This window comes from Eschrichtius robustus, chromosome 11 (genome assembly GCF_028021215.1).
Source record: "Eschrichtius robustus isolate mEscRob2 chromosome 11, mEscRob2.pri, whole genome shotgun sequence".
Lineage (NCBI taxonomy): Eukaryota > Metazoa > Chordata > Mammalia > Artiodactyla > Eschrichtiidae > Eschrichtius > Eschrichtius robustus.
In genome coordinates this window covers 52,762,189-52,784,734 of record NC_090834.1, presented here as the reverse complement: position 1 = coordinate 52,784,734, position 22,546 = coordinate 52,762,189, and the positions used below count along the sequence as shown (strand labels likewise).

Here is a 22,546-nt window from a genome sequence, read left to right as displayed (position 1 = left end):
GACATCCCTGGCGGTCCAGGGGTTAAGACTCCACGCTTCCACTGCAGAGGATACAGGTTCAATCCCTGGTTGGGGAATTAAGATCTCACATGCCATGCAGTACAGCCAAAAAAAAAGACTGAATAATGATGAAACAGAAAATCCGAACAGGCTGAATACTAGTAAGGAGATTGAATCAGTAAACAAAAACCTTCAAAAAAACAAAAGTCTAGGACCAGATGGTTTCACTGGTGAATTCTACCAACATTCAAGGAAGAATTAATATCAATCCTTCCTAAACTCTTCCCAAAAAATAGAAAAGGAGGGAACACTTCCAAGTTCATTTTACAAGGCCAGAATTACCCTGATACCAAAACTACATAAGAATGCCACAAGAAAAGAAAATTACAGGCCAATCTCCCTGATGACCATAGATGCAAAAATCCTCAACAAAATATTAGCAAACCGAATTCAATGATACACTAAAAGGATCATACACCATGATCAAGTAGGATTTACCCAGGGAAGCAAGGATGGTTCAACATCAACAAATCAGTCAATGTGAACCACCATATTAACAAAATAAAGGATAAAAATCATATGATCATCTTAATAGATGCAAAAGAAGTATTTGACAAAATTCAACATCTATTTATGATTAAAAAAAAAAACTCTCAACAAACTGGTATAGAGTGGACATACTTCAACATAATAAAGGTTGTATATGACAAGCCCAGAGCAAACATCATACTCACAGTGAAAAGCTGAAAGCTTTTACTCTAAGATCAGGAACAAGACAAGGATGCTCACTCTCACCACTTTTATTCAACATACTATTGGAAGTCCTAGCCAGAGCAATTAGGTAAGAAAAAGAAATAAAAGGCATCTAAATCTGAAAGGAATAAGTAAAACTACCTCTATTTGCAGATGACATGATATTATATATAAAAAACCATAAAGGCTCTATCAAAAAACTGTTAGAGGAAATTCCCTGGCAGTCCAGTGGTTAGGACTCCACACTTGCACTGCAGGAGGCATGGGTTCAATCTCTGGTCAGGGAACTAAGATCCCACAAGCCATGTGGTGTGGCCAAAAACAAACTGTTAGAAAAATTAATGAATTTATTAAGAAAAATCAATGAATTCAGTAAAGTTGCAAGAAACAAAACCAACATATAAAAATCTTCTGTGTTTCTATATACTAATAATGAACTATCAGAAAGAGAAATTAAGAAAACAATCCCATTTACAATTACGTCAAAAAGAATAAAATACCTGGGAGGAGGTATTTTAGACATGAAAGACCTGTATGTTAAAAAATACAAGACATTAATGAAAAAATTGAAGAAGACACAAATAAATGAAAATATATTTCATGCTCATGGATTGGAAGAATTAATATTGTTAAAATATCTATACGCAAAGCAATATACAGATTCAATGCTATCCTTATCAAAATTCCAATGACATTTTTCACAGAAATAAAATTTAAAATTCTAAAATTTGTGTGGAAACATAAAAGACCCCAAATGGCCAAAGCAATCTTGAGAAAGAACAATGGTAAAGGCATCACACTCTCTGATTTCAAACTTTATTACAAACCTGTATTAATTAAAACAATATGGTACTGGCATAAAAACAGACACATAGATCAATGAAACAGAATAGAGAGACCAGAAATAAACCCATGCATATATGGTCAATTAACTTATGACAAACAAGTCAAGAATATACAATGGGGGGCTTCCCTGGTGGCGCAGTGGTTAAGAATCCGCCTGCCAATGCAGGGGACACGGGTTCAAGCCCTGGTCTGGGAAGTTCCCACATGCCGTGGACCAACTAAGCCCGTGTGCCACAACTACTGAGCCTGTGCTCCAGAGCCCGTGAGCCACAACTCCTGAAGCCTGGGCGCCTAGAGCCTGTGCTCTGCAACAAGAGAAGCCACCACAATGAGAAGCCTGCGCACCGCAACGAAGAGTAGCCCCCGCTCACCGCAACTAGAGACAGCCCACGTGCAGCAACAAAGACCCAAAGCAGCCAAAAATAAATAAATAAATTTTAAAAAAAGAATATACAATGGGGAAAAGATAGTCTCTTCAATAAACAGTGTTGGGAACATTGGACAGCCACATGCAAAATAATGAAACTGGATGACTATCTTACACCAGACACAAAAATTAACTCAAAGTGAATGACTTCCATGTAAGACCTGAAACCATAAAACTCATAGAAGAAAACATAGGTGGTAAGCTCCTTGACATAGGTCTTGGCAATGATTTTTTTTAATCTGACACCAAAAACAAAAGCAACAAAAGCAAAAATAAACAAGTAGGATTTCATCAAACTAAAAGCCTCCTGCATAGCAAAGGAAACCATCAACAAATGAAAAGGCAACCTACTGAATGGGAGAAAATATCTGCAAATCATATATCTGATAAAGGGCTAACATCCGAAATATATAAAGAACTCATACAACTCAACAGCAAAAACAAAAATCCGATTAAAAAATGGGCAGAAGATCTGAATAGACAGTTTTCCAAAGAAGACATACAGATGGCCAACAGGTATATGAAAAGATGCTCTACATCATTAATCAAAAGGAAAATGCAAATCAAGAGTACAATGAGATATCACCTCACATCTATTAGAATGGCTATTATCAAAAAGACAAGAAATAACAAGTGTTGGCGAGGATGTGGAGAAAAGGGAACCCTGTGCACTGCTGGTAGGAATGTAAATTGGTACACCACTTTGAAAACAGTATGGAGGTTCCCCAAAAACTTAAAACTAGAAATGCCATATAATCTGGCAATTCCACTTCTGGGTATTTACACAAAGAAAACAAAAACACTAATTCGAAAAGATATATGCATCTCCATGTTCACTGCAGCATTATTTACAATGGCCAAGATATGGAAACAACCTAAATGTTCATCAATGGATGAATGAATAAAAGAGGTATGGTACATGTATACGATGGAATATTATTAAGCCATAAAAAAAGAATGAAATCTTGCCATTTGTGACAACATGGGTAGACTTTAAGGGCATTATGCTAAGTGAAATCAGTCAGACAGAGAAAGACAAATACTATATGATCTCTCTTATATGTAGAATCTAAAAAAAAAAAATTTTTTTTTTTTTTAATTTAAAAAACCATGCTGGGACTTCCCTGGTGGTGCAGTGGTTAAGAATCTGCCTGCCAATGCAGGGGACACGGGTTTGATCCCTGGTCCGGGAAGATCCCCCATGCCGCAGAGCAACTAAGCCCGTGCGTGAAAACTACTGAAGCCCATGCGCCTAGAGCCCATACTCCGCAGCAAGAGAAGCCACCGCAATGAGAAGCCCGTGCACCACAACAAAGAGTAGCCCTCACTCGCCGCAACCAGAGAAAGCCCACGTGCAACAACAAAGACCCAACGCAGCTAAAAATAAATAAATAAATTTATATGTAAAAAAAAACAAAGAAACAGAACTGAACTAAACTGAAAGCTGCAAAAACCTATCAAGCCTAAAGCAATAAGGAAATGCATGTTGAAGAAAAAAGGCAAAAGATTGTTTTACTATTCTGACAACTCTCAATTATTCATGGTAAGTCAAAAATACCTAATTGCATAGCCCTTTTCTCAGAAAATGTTCCTGAGAAATATGCCAATTAGAAATACTCAAGAATGTATGGAAATCAAGAACCAATCATGGAATTTATTAAACTATCTAATGCCAACAGTTGATCAGCATTCTTTCCTGCATGTGGACACCCCCACTGGACTTAGCTCTTTCAAAATGCAGCACAAAACTACAGAGTAGACCCATGCAATGCAGAGAAGAGCATTATGTTCAAGCACAGCATGGTAGATGAGGCTGGGTGACAGTGCAAGCTGGGCAGGGGAAGAAGGGAGTGCTGATGTGCAGCAACAAGTGGCCTAAAACTCTCGAAGAGAACAGTAACAAGTGAGTGTGACTCACATGCTGGCATCAGATCCCCTCTCAGAGCTAGAACACTGGGCCTCTGTCAGGCAAAGAAAAGGAGTCCCTATGAATAGCCATCTCTGCAAACAGCAGTTACTGTCACTCCCTAAAAGACACAAGCATGGCTGGGGACTGGCACCAGCTGACAATACTTGGGTTTTGGCAGCCCCACTTACACAGAGAGAACGTCCTGGTCAGAAACTTGGCCTCTGCTGATAGAAATTCCATGTCCAGATTAAGGGCAATCCTGGGCCCACTGTCCTCTGTGAGGTCAGAGCACCCCTGGAGTACTGTGTCCAATTCTGAGCACCACACTCTAATAAGGACACTGACCAACATGAGGAAATTCAGAGGGGAGCAATCAGGATGGGGAGTTGAGGAATAGTTGAAGAAACTCTATAATTGGTCATCTGAATCATTCCCAATCTTTTACTATTGCAAGTAAGGCTACAATAAATATCCTTGGGGCTAAATCTATCTATCTATCTATCTATCTATCTACCTATCTACCTATCTACCCTTGTTTTCTTGAGATAAATTCTTAGAGGAATTACTGGTTTGAAGGAAATAAACATTTTTAAGGCCTTTGCTACATCATGTCAAACTGCCTTATAGAAAGGAAGTACCAGTTTATAATTCTACCAGTATGATAGAGAGAAGACCTGAAAAAATATCACTTAAAATTTGTTTACAAATATTTAAAATAAGAGAATTTTGTTATTTTAGGTGTTTCTGTATTTCCTCTCTAACTCAAAGATTCTGTGAGTCTAAGCATCATCCTCTAGATAAAAGACACACTCTCTACATTTCTCTATGTACAGCTGACCCTTGAAAAACACAGGTTTGAACTGGGTGGATCCATTTATACACGGATTTTTTTCAGTAAATATATAGTCAGCCCTCCATATCCACAAGTTTGGCATCCATGGATGGACATTTCCACCTGAGGTTGACTGAATTCACGGATGGGAAACCCATGGATACAGAGGCCCACTGACTATACTATACCGTTTTATATAAGGGACTTGAGCTTCCATGGATTCTGGTATACACAGGGGCTCCTGGAACCAATCCCCTGAGGATGCCATGGATACTGAGGGAAGACTGTATTCCATTAAGAATTTTAGTAGCCAAGAGTAAATAAAGTTTTCCCAAAAATACTTAAATTATACTAGCAAAACCTCAGCACTATTCCCATGCTTATTCAAAGACTAGTAATTCAACAGGAGATATTCATATACTTTTATTAAAGAGCTATAGGATACACAAAATACTTATGTAAATGTTAAGCTGAAGCATATGAAATTGCCATGTTTATAAGTCAAACACAAATATTGGCATTTTTGGTTCAACCTCATATAATACTTCAGCCTAGGCCTGATAATTTGCAGGTATTACCCATCTGATGAGGGCAAGCACTTGGTCTGTTGATTATTTACTTAGGGACTGTGATCTAATCAGACAAGGAAAGATTCTCTGCCAACCATTTCCATCCAAAATACTCAGTACTGAGGTAGCCCCAGTACTACACTTTCCATTTATTTTGTAGACACTAGCAAACAGTGTCTTCTAAACAATTTCTACAAAAGGCACAGCATTCCTACTTAGACTATAAATCTACTGATAAGGGGGCAGCTGGGGCTGAGTCTGCTAGTAAAACTATTGACTATTCCTTGAGGTCAGGTGCTTTCCCTACAATGACCCAGGGAGAAACATATAATAACCATCCGCATTTCACAGAGAAGGAAATAAGCTCAGAGAGGTCTGCTACAGATACACAAATTTAAAACTGTGAATATAAGTTCTGAGCCCAAACTTTGGCTACAAAGTCCTGGTATACCAATGTCTCTTTGACATCATATAATAACAATTATATGCATATAACTAGCATCAACTTAGTGCTTACTATACACCAGGTGCTATTAAATCCTCATAATGACCCTAAGAAGCATTATAATTACTATTATCCCCATTTTGCAGTTGAGGAAATTAAAGCACAGAGAGGTTAAGAAACTTCTCCAAAGTCAAACAGCCTGGAAGTAGCAGAACGGGGATTCAAATGCAGACCCACTCTGAAGCTTCCATTTGTAACCACTACACTACACACACTCAACCTAGAAGTTATAAGAGACAAATAACAACACGAACAGTACCTAAACATACCTGTAGCCTCATGCTTAATTTTTTAAACAAATATTTTTTTATTCTTAGATTATATTTTTCTAAGTTTATTTGTTTTAGGTAGAAACTTAGATAGAAAGGATTCTGTGGCAATATAAAATTACAAAACTTCTTATTATGCAATAGTGAAAAGGAAACTGTAAAACAGTAGAGCAAAATGAGGTTCAGGAAATGGACAGACTTAATTCACTTTCTACTTCCTAGAACAAATGTGAACATTCAGGAAAAACGTAAAAAGAGCCTAAGAGGTCCATTTTAATAATTCTGTTTTAAAGAGTGTAAATTATGGAGATAGTAGAACATTGTAATCTTAGTACCAAACTAATCAGCTCTGTACCCAAATATTTAGGTTCTGCCCTTTGACCCATGTACACCAGAGAAAGTAAAGATAATGAATTGTTTAAAAGCTTTAAGTGTCCCTGTACCTATGAGGATAAGCATTTGAATAAGAGAGAAAAAGAAGGCAAAGAAAATGTTTTTAAAGAAGAAGGAAAGAAGATAGGTTAAAAAAAAAAAAAAAAGAAGACCAATCTCTTCTCAGAGAGTATGGTCCATCCACATTAGAGAAAGGATTAAGCAGATACATTCAGCTTTTCTAACAGATTTTCTTTCTCTAAGGCTTCAATACCCTTCTCACCCTCACTCAGATAATCACATTAGTTTTGTCATTAAAAGCTCCCTTTTCATAGAATGCACCTAAACCGCTTAAACCACCCAGAGAGGTCGCATACATTATCAAACACCAGGACAAACGGAAGAGATTTTCCATCTTATATCTTATTATTTCACTGTATCTATCTGCATGCTCAGGAGGCTAAGCCAAAAGATTTGGCGAGTTATCAGCTGAAAAATGATTCCAAAATAGACAAACTCTACAGTATCCTTTAAAACTGGTCTTTAAGCTGAGAACTGAGAACTAGCAGTTTTTATGCTGACAGAGCAGTCAAATGACAGAGGGGTTTTCTATTTCCCTTTTCTCTTCTTCCTTGTGTTCTATCAGCCAAGTCCATGATTATTTCTGCATGAATGTTGCAGCTTCTGTTAACAGTAAACAAAAGCAAATGGAGTCTGAGTGTACATGGCTCAAAGATAAATTAGAAAGGATAATATTTGAGTTGACATGGAAAATGGCATTCAGTTGCTGCATGTGGATACTTCAGAACTGTACAAGGTCCAGGCAGAATTGGAAATCACCTGCTTTTTTCATAACCCAACTATTACATATTATCTCACCACCCTAAGCCTGAGTTACAGACTCAGAAAAGGACGACTGTTTGTCAGCCCTTTAAAAAGGAGGAAGTGTATCAGAGGGAGGAGGAGTCCTGGGTAAATGGAACTATCCAAGTGAAAGAGCAGTCCCCAACTGGGTAGTGTTCCAGGGATTAGGGGGTTGGGAGAACAGAGACGGGGTCAAGAAAGGAGAAACAGAATGAACAGTGAAAGAAAGTGATCTGAAGCTAAGAGTTTGGAAGAGAGGCATGTAGTGGAAAAATTCTGAAATCAGATAGGATAAAATTAGAGATAGATGTAGGCAATGGAAGTTTCTCAAGCAAAAGGCAAAGAGAGACTACTTTCGGTGGGGTGCAGGCAGGAAACAGAATTATAAATATATCATAAGCAATCAAGAATTCCTTAATATGTCAAAAGAAAGGATAAAGTTGGTAAAAAAATATTAACTGGAGGAAATGACAAGAACAAGTCCTAGATAAAAGAAATAAAAGGTGATTGTGAGGCAAAGACACAAAGTTATCTTGCCTTAAAAATAAACTTTTACAATATGTATGTACACAAAAGATAAAAGAAAGATTGTGCTAAATCAAAAACAGATGACAAAATATTTGAGATATACTCCACTAATTCTGAGTGATTATTTAGGAGAGAAATAGGATAGAATATATATTTACGTTTAAGACTCAACAGCAAAATATCTCAAAAGGAACATTAAAGAAGCAGAGATAAAACCAGTTAGACTGTTCATTGTTCCAAATCATAAACAAATGAATATTAAAAAGCTGTATTCCTCTGGCATTTTTTCTAAGTCAGGGCGGCAAACTACAGGCCCCAGGCCAAAGCCAGCCCACTGCCTGTTTTATAAATAAAGCATTGTTGGAACATAGTCTTCCTCATTCATTTAAATATTGTCTATGGTTACTTTCTGCTAGAAATACAGAGTTGAGTAGCTGTGACAGAAACTACATGGCCCACAAAGCCTAAAATACTTACTATATAGTCCTTTACACATAAAGTTTGCCAACCCCTATTCTAAGTAATGAGGGAATTGCCCATATGTTTTTATCATCTGACAACTCAGTTGTTCTCCAAGTGGGCATAAAGATGCAAATGTAATTCTCACTTTGTACACAGAGTTCAAAGTTAAATCTGATAGTTGTCACACTGTGGCCAGCAATTTACCCAAATCTTCAGTCAAGTCTTCTAGTTCAGTGCAACGTAGGAGAAGATCACAGCCTCTGAACAATGGTAGACTCGAGTTCAAATCCCACTTCCACTACCTCTTAGTTGAGCTTAAATATCCTCTCCATAAAACTGGAATTATAACTCTTTTTTCCCACAGTATTTTTGTGGGGATTAAATGAGATAGTATATATGAAAGTGCTCTGTAAAGAGTAAAATAACATAGAAAGATAAGACATTATTAGCACATAGACATTTATGGAGACTAATTGGTTCAGATTTAGTTTTTCCTCATTATTTTGATCTAGGTTTTCTTACCATGAGAGAGATCTGCTCTTTAAAATAACTTTGTATTGTCAAAATTCAATTTAATTCAATATGCATTTACCTCTGGCTTGCTATGTGCAATATACTGACTGGTCATTCTACTTTTTAGATGAAGAAAAATATCTCTAATAGCAAATCATCTTGTTCCATTTGGGTTACAAAGTTTTAAACAAGGTGTGCATTTAATAACTTAAAGGGACAGTTAAATTAAAAGTGCTTTTGAAACCTGGTTCTTGTATTCCCAATTCTATCTACATTCACAGCATTCATTCTACCTGTAGAGTCTATTGTATTCTCTAAATTTAATAACCATCAAGTTGGCCAGCTTTTGTTTTTAAAACTAAGAGGAATGCTCTTTACAAAGGAATGCTTAAAAAGAACACATACAATAAAGAATTCTGGCATGAAAAGAACCTTAAAATTTATTGTGTCAAGGGTCTTTAAATTTTCCAGAGTGTTTTCACATCCAATATTTTATTTGATCCTCAGCACATCCCTATTGAGAACATAGGTATCGTTATCCCATTGTGCAGAGGAAGACACGGAGGCCCAAGAAGAGAACAGACTTGCCCAAGATCACGCAGCTGGTAAATGGTAGTTCTGAACAAGGAACCAGAGTCAGTGCTCTTTCCACTCCACCTTGCTGTGTGGGGATCATGCCTTTATGATGTATGTAGCACTTAGAATGTGTTAGCAGTTGACTGAATCATAGCACTTTGATAGCAGCTGCCATTTATTAAGCACGGACCATGTATTATATAGCTCTATGTGTCTCACATATATAAACTGTGTATATGAAGTGCAGAGCACAGAATTTGGTACATAGTAATTATTCCATTAACAGCAACTATTGGTCTTATTTCTAAGAGTTGGTTCTTAGTTCTAAGAGTTGTAATTCATACAATTCTGTAATCTATGCATTTTATCTCCATTATTCAAATGAGAAAACTGAGGTTCAGAAGAGCTAGGTAACATGTCCAAGTTTGAGGAACCAGAAAGTGACAAAAGCCAGGATTTGCCTAGGTTTGAGGTTTGACTAACTTCAGAGCCCCTTTGTCACTGGGACTTCCTCTGATGCTGAAAGTCAGATAATGCACCAAAAAAAAAAAAAAAAAAAAAGGAGAGAGAGAGAGAAGTATGTGATTAAAAGTGATGAAAGGACATTTTCTTATTACCTTGATAGGCCAAGCAGGCAAAGGCTGTAAAAAGTTGGACTCATAAGGGTAGTCCACCATTGCCAGATTCACCCAGGTTTCAGAGATCCAGTCTTTCAAACGCTGAACATCCTGAGATTCTGTTAATGGAGTGCATAAGTGAAGGGCTTCAGAAAGCCAGTGCAAGCCAGTACCTGAGAATAGAATCAAATTGTTGGAATCTAATAAGCACTGCTCAACAGAAGGGCTTTACAGATCATTCATTCTTCACTTGGTATTTCAGAAAACTCAGTCTTCTATACAGTTTCTCCAAGAATGCTTTTTCAACATTCAACAAAATATTTTTAGAACTGGTTAATCTCGTGATAGATAAGTTGCCTATCTTCATGAAGCTTACCAGAATTAGTATTCTGAATCATTCCCTTTTGTAAATAAATAAATGGAACATATAGAGCAATGAGAATGCATAAACTACAACTAAATAATACAAATGGATTTATCTGACAGTGCCAAGCAAAAGACAGCAGAGACAAAAAATACATACTATGCAATTCTGATTACTAAAAAATTCAAGAGCAAGCAAAATTAATCTATGGTTCTAGAATGCAGGATAGTGATTAGCCTGATAAATGCAGAGGTAGTATCTGAAAAGGGCTTGAGGGGATTTCTGAGGGGATTTCTTGATCTGCATGCTGATTACACTATATATTCACTTTGCAAAAATTCTCCAAGCTGTGTATTTTGATTTGTGTACTTTTCTATATGTTATACTTAAATACATATGTTATAATTAAATATATAAAAAGTTTACTTAGAAAGTGGGAAGTGTTAAATTTTACACTTAAAAGGTAAAAAATCCCAAGATTCCATTCTCCTAATTAAAGCTTACCCTTTTCTGTGAGTCGACTAATGGCATCCCAGGACCTGCGGATACTCTCTGAACAATTTGGGCCACTTTTCCTAAAATCTGTAGTTACAATCTTCATAAATACACCACAAGGTACCATATTCTCAAACTGCCAGATGGGGGCAGAGGATGCAAGAGCTCTAAATGGTAACAAGTCCAAGGAAGGAGAAAAGAAAAAAATGTAACTCATCGAATTCAAGTTTTAAAATTGAAACTTATATTGAACAAAAATGGTGAGAAAAATAACAGCTGTTAATGAAATAGAAATTAGAAATCTCAGTACAACAGAATAGAACATGTTTTACCCAAAACAAATCCCTACGTTTGCCTTGACAATTATTAAGAAAGTGCTCACATCCAACATAAGTGCATTTACCCAACCACCAAATGAGGATACTTCATCCTGAACCAGGCTGCAAGCATGCCACCGTAAGAGCCCCCTAGGGCAATGACAGGTTGATTTCTAGCTCCTGGGATTGTTCTTTTCAAGTATTTGATTAACTTTGCAAAATCAGCCAGAGCTTGTTCTGTTGTCAGAAAATTCAAGTGTCTGGAATCCTAAAGAAAAATAACAAAGAACATGGGTATAAATGTGCACATAATAGCAGCTTAGGCATAGCATAGATCCAGAAAAAAGCCAGATAAGCTTTTCTCCAAATAGAATTTCTAGGCAACTGAGTTAAAACGCCCAGTCAAAGCAATAGCAATGCTGATTTAAACTCATGAAAAAGTGACTTTAAGTTTGCGGGAAGAAGATAATGTATTTTGCATTCAAATGTAATTTCTATTAAATGCTATTTACCAAAGACCTTGTTGAGGTAGTAGAAACAGCAGAGACAAACTGTAAGTAACATTTAACAACAAATGTGATAGAATACAATACTAATCTTAACAGACAACTACTCTATTCTAACTTTTATTTCAAATCTTGAAACATTTACAATGGCTACCGTATAGGCAAAGGTAAACTAAACCCTATGGAAAACTGAAGTAAGAATCATCAGTAAAAATAAAACTCATCCTTCCTCATCAGAAAGATTATTATTATGTCTGATACACCAACAACTGGAACAAATCAGCCTGCCTGATGTACAAGTATAAAATTGGAGTTAAAAAAAAAAAGAAAAACAGCAACCTATGGAACAACTATTTTCAGACATTGGAAAACAAGCAACACAAGGCTTTGAGCCCTGAGAGAAGGATACTCCGCAAGTAAGTTCCACGATCATCTAGTTCTCTACCTAGGGAGAATTTCCTCATTGCAGTATAGGGAGGTGGAACTCAGAGTCCTGCTTAGCTGAGAAGGCTAATGAAGTGTCTCCTTTGAAAAGGTGAAAACTAAGTCTTCTCCTTTTGAACTTGGGCTGGACTTAGTGACTTGGCTCTAACACGAATAGAATGTGGCAGAAGTGATATGTGACTTCCAACGTCAGGTCATAAAAAGCACTGCAGTTTCTACCTTGCTCTCTAGGGTTGTCAACTTTGAGGGAAGGTAGCCGCCATGTCATGAGGTCACTCAAGCAGGCCTTTGGAAAAACCCAAGAGGGGACACACTGAAGCCTCTTACTAATACCCAGCATCAGTTTGTCACTCATGTGGATCTTCCATATGAGCAGAGAGGGTCCTCCAGCCTCAGTCAAGTCTTCAGATGACTGAAGCACTAAATGACATCTTAAGCTCATGAGATCCCCTGAAACAGAACCACCTAGCTGAGCCACTCCTAATTCCTTACCCACAGGAACTGTAAGATAATAAATGTTTTAAGCCACTAAGGTTTGAGGTAAACTGTTATGTAGCAAGAGATAACTAACACACCTACATACCCATATCAGACTATCCTATTTGACCTTCATACTTTAGTCTCACCACTCTGACTACTCCCATCACCTGGTATATTTTGGAACCAGAGTTCCATCTTTCCTCTTTCCTACTCCTTTAACCTTCCCCCTTATCCAAGATGTATGCTTTCTGGCTTCTTACCTTCTCTCTCATTGTCTGTCACTATTCTTTACTTCCAGTTTTCATGGCACTATGTATAGCTGAGTGCGGTTTTTTCCCAATTCTCACAATATATCTGTAATATTCCCCCACGCTACTGACAAATTCTGTGAGCACATGAAAGGAAGGAAGCATATCAAAGACAGCCCTTACCGCCATTTTGCTAGCAACGTATGAACCACAGGGACCTAGGAGAGGAGGTTATGTTTCTATCTGCAACAAGCTGACTACCTCCCAATGGTTTCAGGACCTGTCAACTCCCCTAATCAGATAATTATGCAAAATAATAAGCTAAAGGATAGAGTTTCCCATGCAGCCTAACAAATATCAGCAAATTGCTCTGCTTTTCATTTATAAAACAAGGACTATTTATTTATAATATGAGACAATAAAACCTCTGAAAATAAAAATAAAAAGTCCTTTCAAAACAGGAAGCCTAGCAAATGATTACCCCCAATCATTTCTAACTCAGATTTCTCCAAAAGCATGGTATGTGTATAATGGTGGTATGCATGATGATCTTAGGTAGTGAGCAAACATTTTTAATGTAATACTTGTTTTATTTCAATGTAATTTAGAGAAAAATAGTACATAAAGCCTTACTAAGATAACACTAAGTTTGAAAAGTGAGTTGTGGGACTTTCCTGGCAGTCCAGTGGTTAAGACTTCACCTTCCAATGCAGGGGGTGCAGGTTTGATCCCTGGTGGGGAGCTAAGATCCCACATGCCTCAGGGCCAAAAAACCAAAACATAAAACAGAAGCAATATTGTAACAAGTTCAATAAAGACTTTAAAAATGGTCCACGTCAAAAAAAAAAAAGTGAGTTATTTAAAGAAAAATAGTCGGTGAATAATAATACAGATAGCAAATTCATAGAGCCAGAATCACAAGGGTAGTACATGAGTGACTCAGTTGAGGAAAAGGTGTCCTGGCTTATTAAGTGTAGATTTGTGGCTGAGGCCAAAGCTCCTTGTGAGAACAGAAAGGGCAGAAGGGAATCCAAGTGGCCAGTTGGCCTCACTGAATCATATCAATGATTTGTCCTTATTTTATTGAAAAACACCTTACTAAGCAAATATTTGTGCACTCATTACATTTTTTTCCAGTGGTAGACCCAATAATTTAAGTGTATAATTTATAAAGCAGATTATTTACTGACATTTTTTAAACAATGAAAAGTTCCCGCCAATCTCTGCAGCCATAGATTAAGATTTGCCTGGTGAAGGCTAGCCTCATCACACTGAGTTAAAGACTGATCATTAAACATAAAAAGTAAAGATTAAATACAAATTACTGAAATTTCAGGCAGTTCAAATTAAAGCTATCATTTCTTTCTTACAGTGAGACATGTAATTAGAAAATGTTCTAAACTTAAAAGTAGAAAATACACTTACCTTGAAGGAGTTGGCACCAAAGGGTAGGGACTCTCCATAATATCGGTGTTCAGCAAACACCAACATAGCTTTCAGTTCCTCAGCCATGTCCCACATGAACCCCTAGGAGGAATTTACAAATTCACAGGATAAAATCAGGTCGTGAAAAAAAGTCTGAATCTTTTTGCAACTCATGAAATGGACCAAAAAGAGTTCTCTGAGAAGCTGCACAATTCATATTTGTTCCACAGGTAAACAATGTAATTGCTGTTTCATTGTTGCACATCAATCTCACACTGTATTAGAGTGAAACAATTAAAAATAAGCCCAAGTTGCTCAACTACCAGTCATTCCAACTCTCCTTATTCTGACACTCTAGCCTCAAAATCAACATTATGTCTAAAACAGCCTTCAAATTGCACTGTGTGCCAAAGAATCTAGGAAAGAGCTGCGGATAACTAAGTTATCTGCCTACTCACAGATAACTTTTATTTATAACGTGAAAGAGAACAGTACAAATAAACATATTGGACTCCCTTGGGTTTTATGTTAATCTTATTTACATGAAGATAAATAGTAGCTAACAATAGCTAATATTAATTGAGTGCTTACCACTTGTCAGATACCCTTCTAAACACTTTATATGTATTCACTTAATTATCACAACAATCTTAGAGATAGGCATTTTGATTATACCCATTTTACAGACAAGGACACTGAGACACCCATTTTACAGACAAGGACACAAGAGTTTAAATAACCTGTGACGGTCACACGGCTAGGAAGCAGCAGAGCTAAGATTCAAGCACAGGCCATCTGGCTCCAGAACACAATCATCAAGTGCAGTAAGACCTCCTTATTTCCACACATAATGCTGGTCATTAATCAACCATTGCATTTTTTCACTTACCTCAAATTGTGCCGTCAGAACCCTTCTTAACAAAGCATTCTAGGTGTCCCACTTCAATCGACTAGATTTAGATTTAGCACAGATTAAAACTACTTGTCATCCCCAGTGCACATTATTGCTTTTTAATGAGCTGTTGCTCCCTAACAAAGACTGAGAACCTCTAAGTTTTTTTTGTTTGTCTTGACCAATAAATAAACAATTAAAAGAGCTGTATGCATGTGAGGACGGAGAATCTAACCTGATATCTGTGATGGTTTCAAATAACCCCCATTTTCTCTCTTAACACCTTGCTCATTCCCTGCCATGTATCTACAGATTCTGTAACACCAGCTCAAGATGCCCTCCTCTGTCAGCCCCCACTATGGCTTACTGATCACACCCTCCTCTCAACACCACTGTGCTAGGTATAGATCTCTATTACTTTGCTGCAATATTTGCTTACATGTGTGTCTGACCCTACCAGACTATGAGTTTCTTAAGGGTAAGGATCATCCATCAAAATAGCCAGAGGAGTTGACCTCAGGGTCTGAGAGGAAGCAACTGTATTAAGTGATTATTTACCTGTACCTATTTCAGGGTGTTTTTATTTTTCAAAAGAGGTCCATGTAACATATTAATATTAAATAACATTATGTGCCAGCATTGTTCTAAGTTCCTAATTCTTATTTGCCCTCATAACAACTCAATTAACTAGACATTACTATAACCATTTAATATATAAAAACTAAGGCACAGAATAAGAAACTAACTCAAAGTCACAAAGCATAGTGGCGAAACCAGAATTCAAATCTTATCACTGGCTGACATCTTCACTCTTGACCACTATGCTATACTGCCTCTCAATAAATAAATGTCCAGAATATGTAAATATGCAACCCAAATGTTTTAGTGTGTAAAGGAAGGTGTGTCTAGGGCTGGGAAAGGGCCAAGATCTGTCCTTCTAGGATCTGCCTCTATCAGGTACCTGGAACTCTTCCTACCCTGAGTAGCTCTTCCTTTCTACCACTTCAGAGGTCAGAGATTCCCAGCAAGTCTTATTAAATTATACTGCAGTGCCTGTCAGAGCAGTGGGGCCTGTGGAGGCAGAAACAGTTGCCTACCTATGATAAAGAACAGGAGCTGGGAAAATAACTGAATAGGAGAACCTGCCCCGTGGCCTTGGCATAAAAGAGAAATCACATTAGAAAGAGAAAGGGAGACAAGGCAGCCTCAGTTGTTTCACAGAATAACAGAGCAGGAATCTGAAGGAAAATAAGTCCTGATTTCATCTGTCACTCATCTAAGAGAGACAGATATCTAGGATCTCAGCTCTTAGGGAATTATTTTATTTTCAACTAACATATTTAGACTATTAGCATTCCTAAGGAAATAATCAGAAATGTGGAATGTGATAACACAGTATAATTGGGTTCATATCTTTGCTTTCAGTGCAGTTCGGTTCAACATTTACTAAGACCTCCTGAATACCAGGCACCATGCCAAACATTGGCAGTGTAGAAAATATGATTCAGTCCCCACTTTAAGGTAATTCACAGACTAGCTTTTCAGTAGAAAGTTGTCATTTTCTAGTCTTAGCTCTGGAACATTAAAAAGGAAAATTTATTCCTTTCATGTGTCCTCCTAAATTAAGTTTTGTTAACAGATTCAAGCATTATTATAAAAGATGATAGAATATATAGTCAGGGAAGCAAGATAACAGCTATACTCTTTTACCCTCACAAATATAAGAAAAATGGTAGAACAGGAAAGCTAAAATATAGCTACAGTTTTACCTTTGTCCATTCCTATTTGACAATCAAACTTGTATTTTTTTTTCTTATTTGCACTGGCTTTGTTTAGATTTTATTAATTCATTCATTTAACAAATATTTATTGAGTACCTACTATATGCCTAGCACAGTCCTGGATCTGAGCATACAACACTGAACAAACAAAAATTCCTGCCCTTGTGTTCACATTCTAGCGACCATAATAATAATAATAAACTATATGCCATAACATTCCTACTCTCATTTCCCTCATATCCTTGTTCAATCATTAAATAAGCTGGGTTTTTTTTTTTAATCTTTTAAAATTCAATTGTCCAAAAATAGTATTTCATTCTTTTCATGTGTAATTCTTTAAGGCTGAACAGGCTTGTTGGATATCTGTATTTATTCTTTTGTGAACTGCCTATTCATGTACTTTTGCTGTTTTTCTATTATTCCTGAGTTTATCTTTTTGTTATTTTTTAAAGAACTTCACAATACAGAAATAGTCATATATACTGCAAAAGATTTTTTCCAGTTGATCAAAATAAAAAGGAAATTGAGCCCAGAGTTTCACAAATCTGCACATACCGTATTATTGCAAAACCAGATAATGTCCCCTTCATTACCAGTGTAGAAAAGTATAGATCCACCATCTTCCTTCCAGTGTTTATCAGCTATTAGGTACCGTTGTTTAAAAGTTTTATCAGTATGAAATCCAAAATGATCAACCTATGACAAAAAAGAAACAGACAAGACATATTTCAACGGGTAGTAATTAAATATCAAACAAGTATTTATATTTATTCTTCCATTAAAATCAATCTATGCTACAAAAATCACAAAAAAATTTAAACTTCACATTTGGTTTCATTAGTAGTAGTAATATTGATATTGTTATTTTGAAATTATTTTCTTCATATTTTAAGATAAAGCAATGTTATTGGTGGTCAAGATTTTCAGTGTAAGACAAAAGATACAATTATAAAATCAAGTAGCTACTTAAAAACACAATAATGTTAAAATTGAATGAAATAGTAGAACCTATTAATTGGAACCTATTCATTTTTAAAATACAGACATTCCTTACTACCTGAATTTTCATTATTGAAACTTTTAATATCAAAATTCAAGGACTAAACAGACCACTGAAAAGGTCTATAAACATTGTCACCCCAATAACAATTAACATTCCAAGGGCCAGGATTTTGGTATCTAATACTATTCCCCACTAAAAGGAATAGGGCTTGTTAGTGAAATGGCTGCCTGACATTTGGGACAAGGAAGCTACAAGATACACCAATGCATCTTCCTGTGCAAGGAAGCACTCAAAAATTAATGGAGTTATATCTAACAAATATAGGAGCCAACTACAAAGGACTATCATTGGCTAAAGTTTTAATAAATTGAACATAAAACATATTGAACATAAGAATAATGATTGTAGTTGATTGAAACGTTCAATTCATGAAAATCCATTACTCCATAAGAATATCAAAAAAGAAAAAGCAAGAAAAATATTCATTCGCCACCATTTAAGTTATTTATTAAACCAACTCCTCACTTAGAAGTTGTAAATAAAAATGTAAAGAACTCAACATTTAACCTGCTTTTCCAATAGAACTATATATTTCAGGGTACCACATAGTCCCAGTTGATGAAAAAGAGCTCTGTTTTACCAAATGTCAGCTAATGCAGAAGGAATGACAGAATTAGAAAAATGATATTTGGCAAACCCTAGCGAAGTTACTGATTCAGGCAAGAATTACCAAATAGTGTTAAAAGCATTAGGAGAATGGATGACAGGAAAATGAACATTCATATTACTACCAAGGTAATACCATAGAGAATACTGTCACAAGATCAGGCTGTCATCACCTTAACCTAGTAATCAAAGTTAGCATCACTAACAGTGGTGTGAGCAGGAATTACGTATCTCCTCACATGGTACAACACAAAGCACATTTCACCTATGATGAATTCTTGCCAAAAATGTTCGACTGGGGCTTCCCTGGTGACGCAGTAGTTAAGAATCCGCCTGCCAATGCAGGGGACACGGGTTCGAGCCCTGGTCCGGGAAGATCCCACTTGCCGCGGAGCAACTAAGCCCGTGAGCCACAACTACTGAGCCTGCGCTCTAGAGCCCTCAAGCTACAACTACTGAAGCCCGTGCTCTGCAGCAAGAGAAGCTACCGCAATGAGAAGCCCCCGCGTGCAGCAACGAAGACCCAACACAGCCTAAAATAAATAAATTAAAAAAAAAAAAAAAAGTTCGACTTCTAGCTTAGTCCAGTCTTTACATCTAATTTCCAGTTTCTGGGAAATACAAAGGGTAGAAAAACAAGCTGAAGATACTCTGAAGAGGCAATCAGACAAATCCAAAGGTAAGACATTTTACAAGTAAAAGGCAAGGCAATATCCTGATAAAAGGACTGTTTTAGATTAAATAAATTTTAAGGAACATAATAATCAAATGCAATGCATGATTCCAGATTGTATCTTGGTTTGAACAAACAAGATATAAATGACAATAAATTGGGACAACTGGGTTAATTTAAATATGGACTAGGTATTACGTGAGACTAAGGACTTGTTAATTTTGTTAGGAGTGATCATATTGTTTTGGCTACATAAAAAAATGTTTTTCTTTTTCTACAGCTGTACATTGAAGGATTTAGAGAGAAAACATCATGCAGTCTATAATTTACTTGAAAATACTTCAGCATAAAAAAGTAAAATGAATTTAAAGGAAAAAATATAATCTATACTGAGAGAGAAAAAAACACACTGGCTACTGAGACTTTGTGAGATACAATATAAAACATGTCAAAATGACACAAGTTTAAGCTTACACTGAACTTTAAATATATTTTTTGAGTTTTTTCACCATTCTCTTCATAAACTCACCATTTAAAAAATACAATTATTAAACCCTATAATATGGTAAAGTTCATATACAACTATCTGAATTTAAAGAGTTACCCAACAGTACAGAGCCCACTGAGCCTTTAGGGTCATAGTGTTTGAATTCTTCAGTGCTTTGGAGGGACAGGAGTGAGAATGCAGGGTGGTCTGGGGCATACATAGGCTGATCCAGTGCTGCTCCAGCCTTCCTGGGGCAGGAGCTGGTTCTGACCTAATCCAGATCTTGTAAGATTTCCCTTGGCTGTTCTAAAACAGATGGAACTTCCTGCACCCACTCCATCTACACACACACACACACGCGCGCACACTTCACATTCATACCAGAGGTCCCAAAATGCAAGTTTCTCAAAACTGCACCTAATGCACACTTCCCAATGTCCACGATCATCACCATATATAGTCCTAAAATACAAGCTATTCTAATATAAAGACTATCTCCCTTTCAGTAAAATAATCAGTCTGTATGGAACAGGTATATAATAATGATGTCCATGTGCTAAAAAATCCCTCCCATGACATATGTTAACTCACTCAATCACTTATTCAACAAGCATCTATTGAATGGGCCAAGTACTTGTTCTAGGGCAAGTAGTAAACTAAGCAACAGGATAAAGAGTTAGCTGAGCCACAGCTCCTTGATTTAACTTAAACTAATTCAATTATACCCACTAAGCCTAAAAGTAAAAAAGAGCAAGAGAAACAGGCAAACATGAAGGGAAGATAGACAAGTGATTCCACTTGCTTCCATTCAAATTAGTAGTGTTTCTCCATGTGAGGTCCCTAGATATCAGTATCAGCTTCATCTGGAACTTGTCAAAAATGCAAATTCTCTGGCTGAATCCTAGGCCTACTGAATTAGAAACTGTGCGGAGTAGAACCCAGTAACTTGTGTTTTAACAAGCCCTCCAAGTAATTCTGATGTACAGCTAACATTTTGAGAACCGATGAGCTAGCATAAGCCCCCAAATAAGGCAAGAATCTGCTATTCCTTCTCTTGATCTAGGTTTCAGAATACTTCTAATATGTAAGCATCTCACTATGCTGAATGAAACTCTGATGTTTAAAGATGTGAATTACCACCCAACACGGCCCCTAAATACAAGCCAACTGCATCATTTGAAGCTCAACAGGAAAAACCATGATCTGTTTCAACAAAGGAGGAAGGACTAGCTGTGTTGGACTTAAAGGAAGGAAGTACACAGCTCTCTAACAAGATGCCTTCCCCTGGTATTCTCAAAGATAATTCTGCCATAGTGATTTTCAACTTACCCACTGACTTTAGAGCCTAGCCTCGTAAAATGAGATATTGCCGCCGTTCCCTTTAAAAGCAGCCCACAAAGAAACCTATTTCAATAATCCAGTCTAAAGGTTTCGAATTTGAAAACATGGGTATGTGTTTGTATATATCATGTTAAGTGTATATGGTAAAAAATTCTCGCCAGAGGAAAAGCTTGTATCTAGAATTACAAGAGCCACAAGAACTTTAGACAGAGAAAGCCAAACTTCCTTGTGTGGCCACTCTCAGGGCACTCCTGCTCCTAGCAATCCCTAATTGTTTAGCTTGGGGAAAAGGGGGTGGAACTCTGGTATGACAGAAAGAAAGCAGGTTAGAAGTCAATAGATCTGAACTTGAATTGCTACTGTGGGGCCTCAGGCAAGTCAGGCAAGTCACTTCACCTCTGTGAGCCCCGCTGTTGTCCTATATAAAATAAGGATAACAACACATAACTCAAAGGATTGCTGTGAAGATTAGAGAAAACATATCTAAAGTATTAGGTATAGTCCCTGATATATAATACATGCTCAGTGAATGTTAGCTCTCCACTCCATCCCATCTGCACACCAATCCTAAGCATGGAGTACTTAGATGGGGTAAATAAGGCAGAGAGGGATGAAGCTCTTCACAGAATTATAGGACATACCCTTAGAATGTCAAAATCTCCTATCTCTTGAGTGCTTCACCTAAATATTAAACAGCTAGAAAGAGGTACTGAAATATCATTTGCAAAACATTAATTTGCAGAATTTTCTTGACTCTTCCTAATCATCAACGATATCAACTTCGGGCTACACAACTTGTAGATATTTTCCAATACCTAACGACCCAGCATACTAGGTGCAGTGTGCCCTCTGCTGTTGAGAACTGAGGCCTGCATGCCACTTACATGCCACTTACATGCCTGTGCTCCTGAACAGAGATTTTATAAATCACAACATAAAAGGAGACAGGGAGGTAGAAGCCATTTGATTTGTGTTGTTCAACTGAAGAAACGAGACTCAAAGAGGTCAAGTGCCTTGGTCAAGGTTACAAGTCAGAGGCAAACCTGGAATTTTTAATTGTTTTTTCAATTTGGTATATTGAGATAACTAAAATAATTAATACCACTGTAAAAGCCACACAGGCATGACCTCAAAAAGGAAAAACACCTCTAGTCACACACAGCAGTTCTTTCTAGAATGTGGTCCTAGAAATTTCAAGAGCTGCTTCCCTTCTTCACCTTGTAGAGGATAAAGAGATCCCTGAGAATGGGTAGGCAAGAAGGAATAAAGAGAACAACATCCTTTAAATAGTTTATTGTGGCAAAAATAACTATTTGGACTTTAAAACTGCCCAAAAATAAAATTTACACCCAGAAAAGCCTGTAAGAACATCACATCTATTA

General features: G+C 36.9%; 1 protein-coding gene across 3 annotated transcripts in view; it reads right to left on the bottom strand.

Annotated features, from left to right (window-relative positions):
• The window catches only part of PRCP (prolylcarboxypeptidase), a 70,159-nt gene that overhangs the window by 14,664 nt on the left and 32,949 nt on the right, over positions 1-22,546 (bottom strand). For all 3 annotated transcript variants that reach the window (XM_068556343.1, XM_068556342.1, XM_068556341.1), the window contains exons 3-7: positions 17,550-17,690; positions 14,322-14,423; positions 11,305-11,486; positions 10,911-11,068; positions 10,043-10,215 (exon numbers count right to left, since the gene is read on the bottom strand). In XM_068556343.1, the coding sequence (XP_068412444.1) occupies positions 10,043-10,215; positions 10,911-11,068; positions 11,305-11,486; positions 14,322-14,423; positions 17,550-17,690 (756 nt within the window). The remainder of the gene's footprint in view (positions 1-10,042; positions 10,216-10,910; positions 11,069-11,304; positions 11,487-14,321; positions 14,424-17,549; positions 17,691-22,546) is intronic.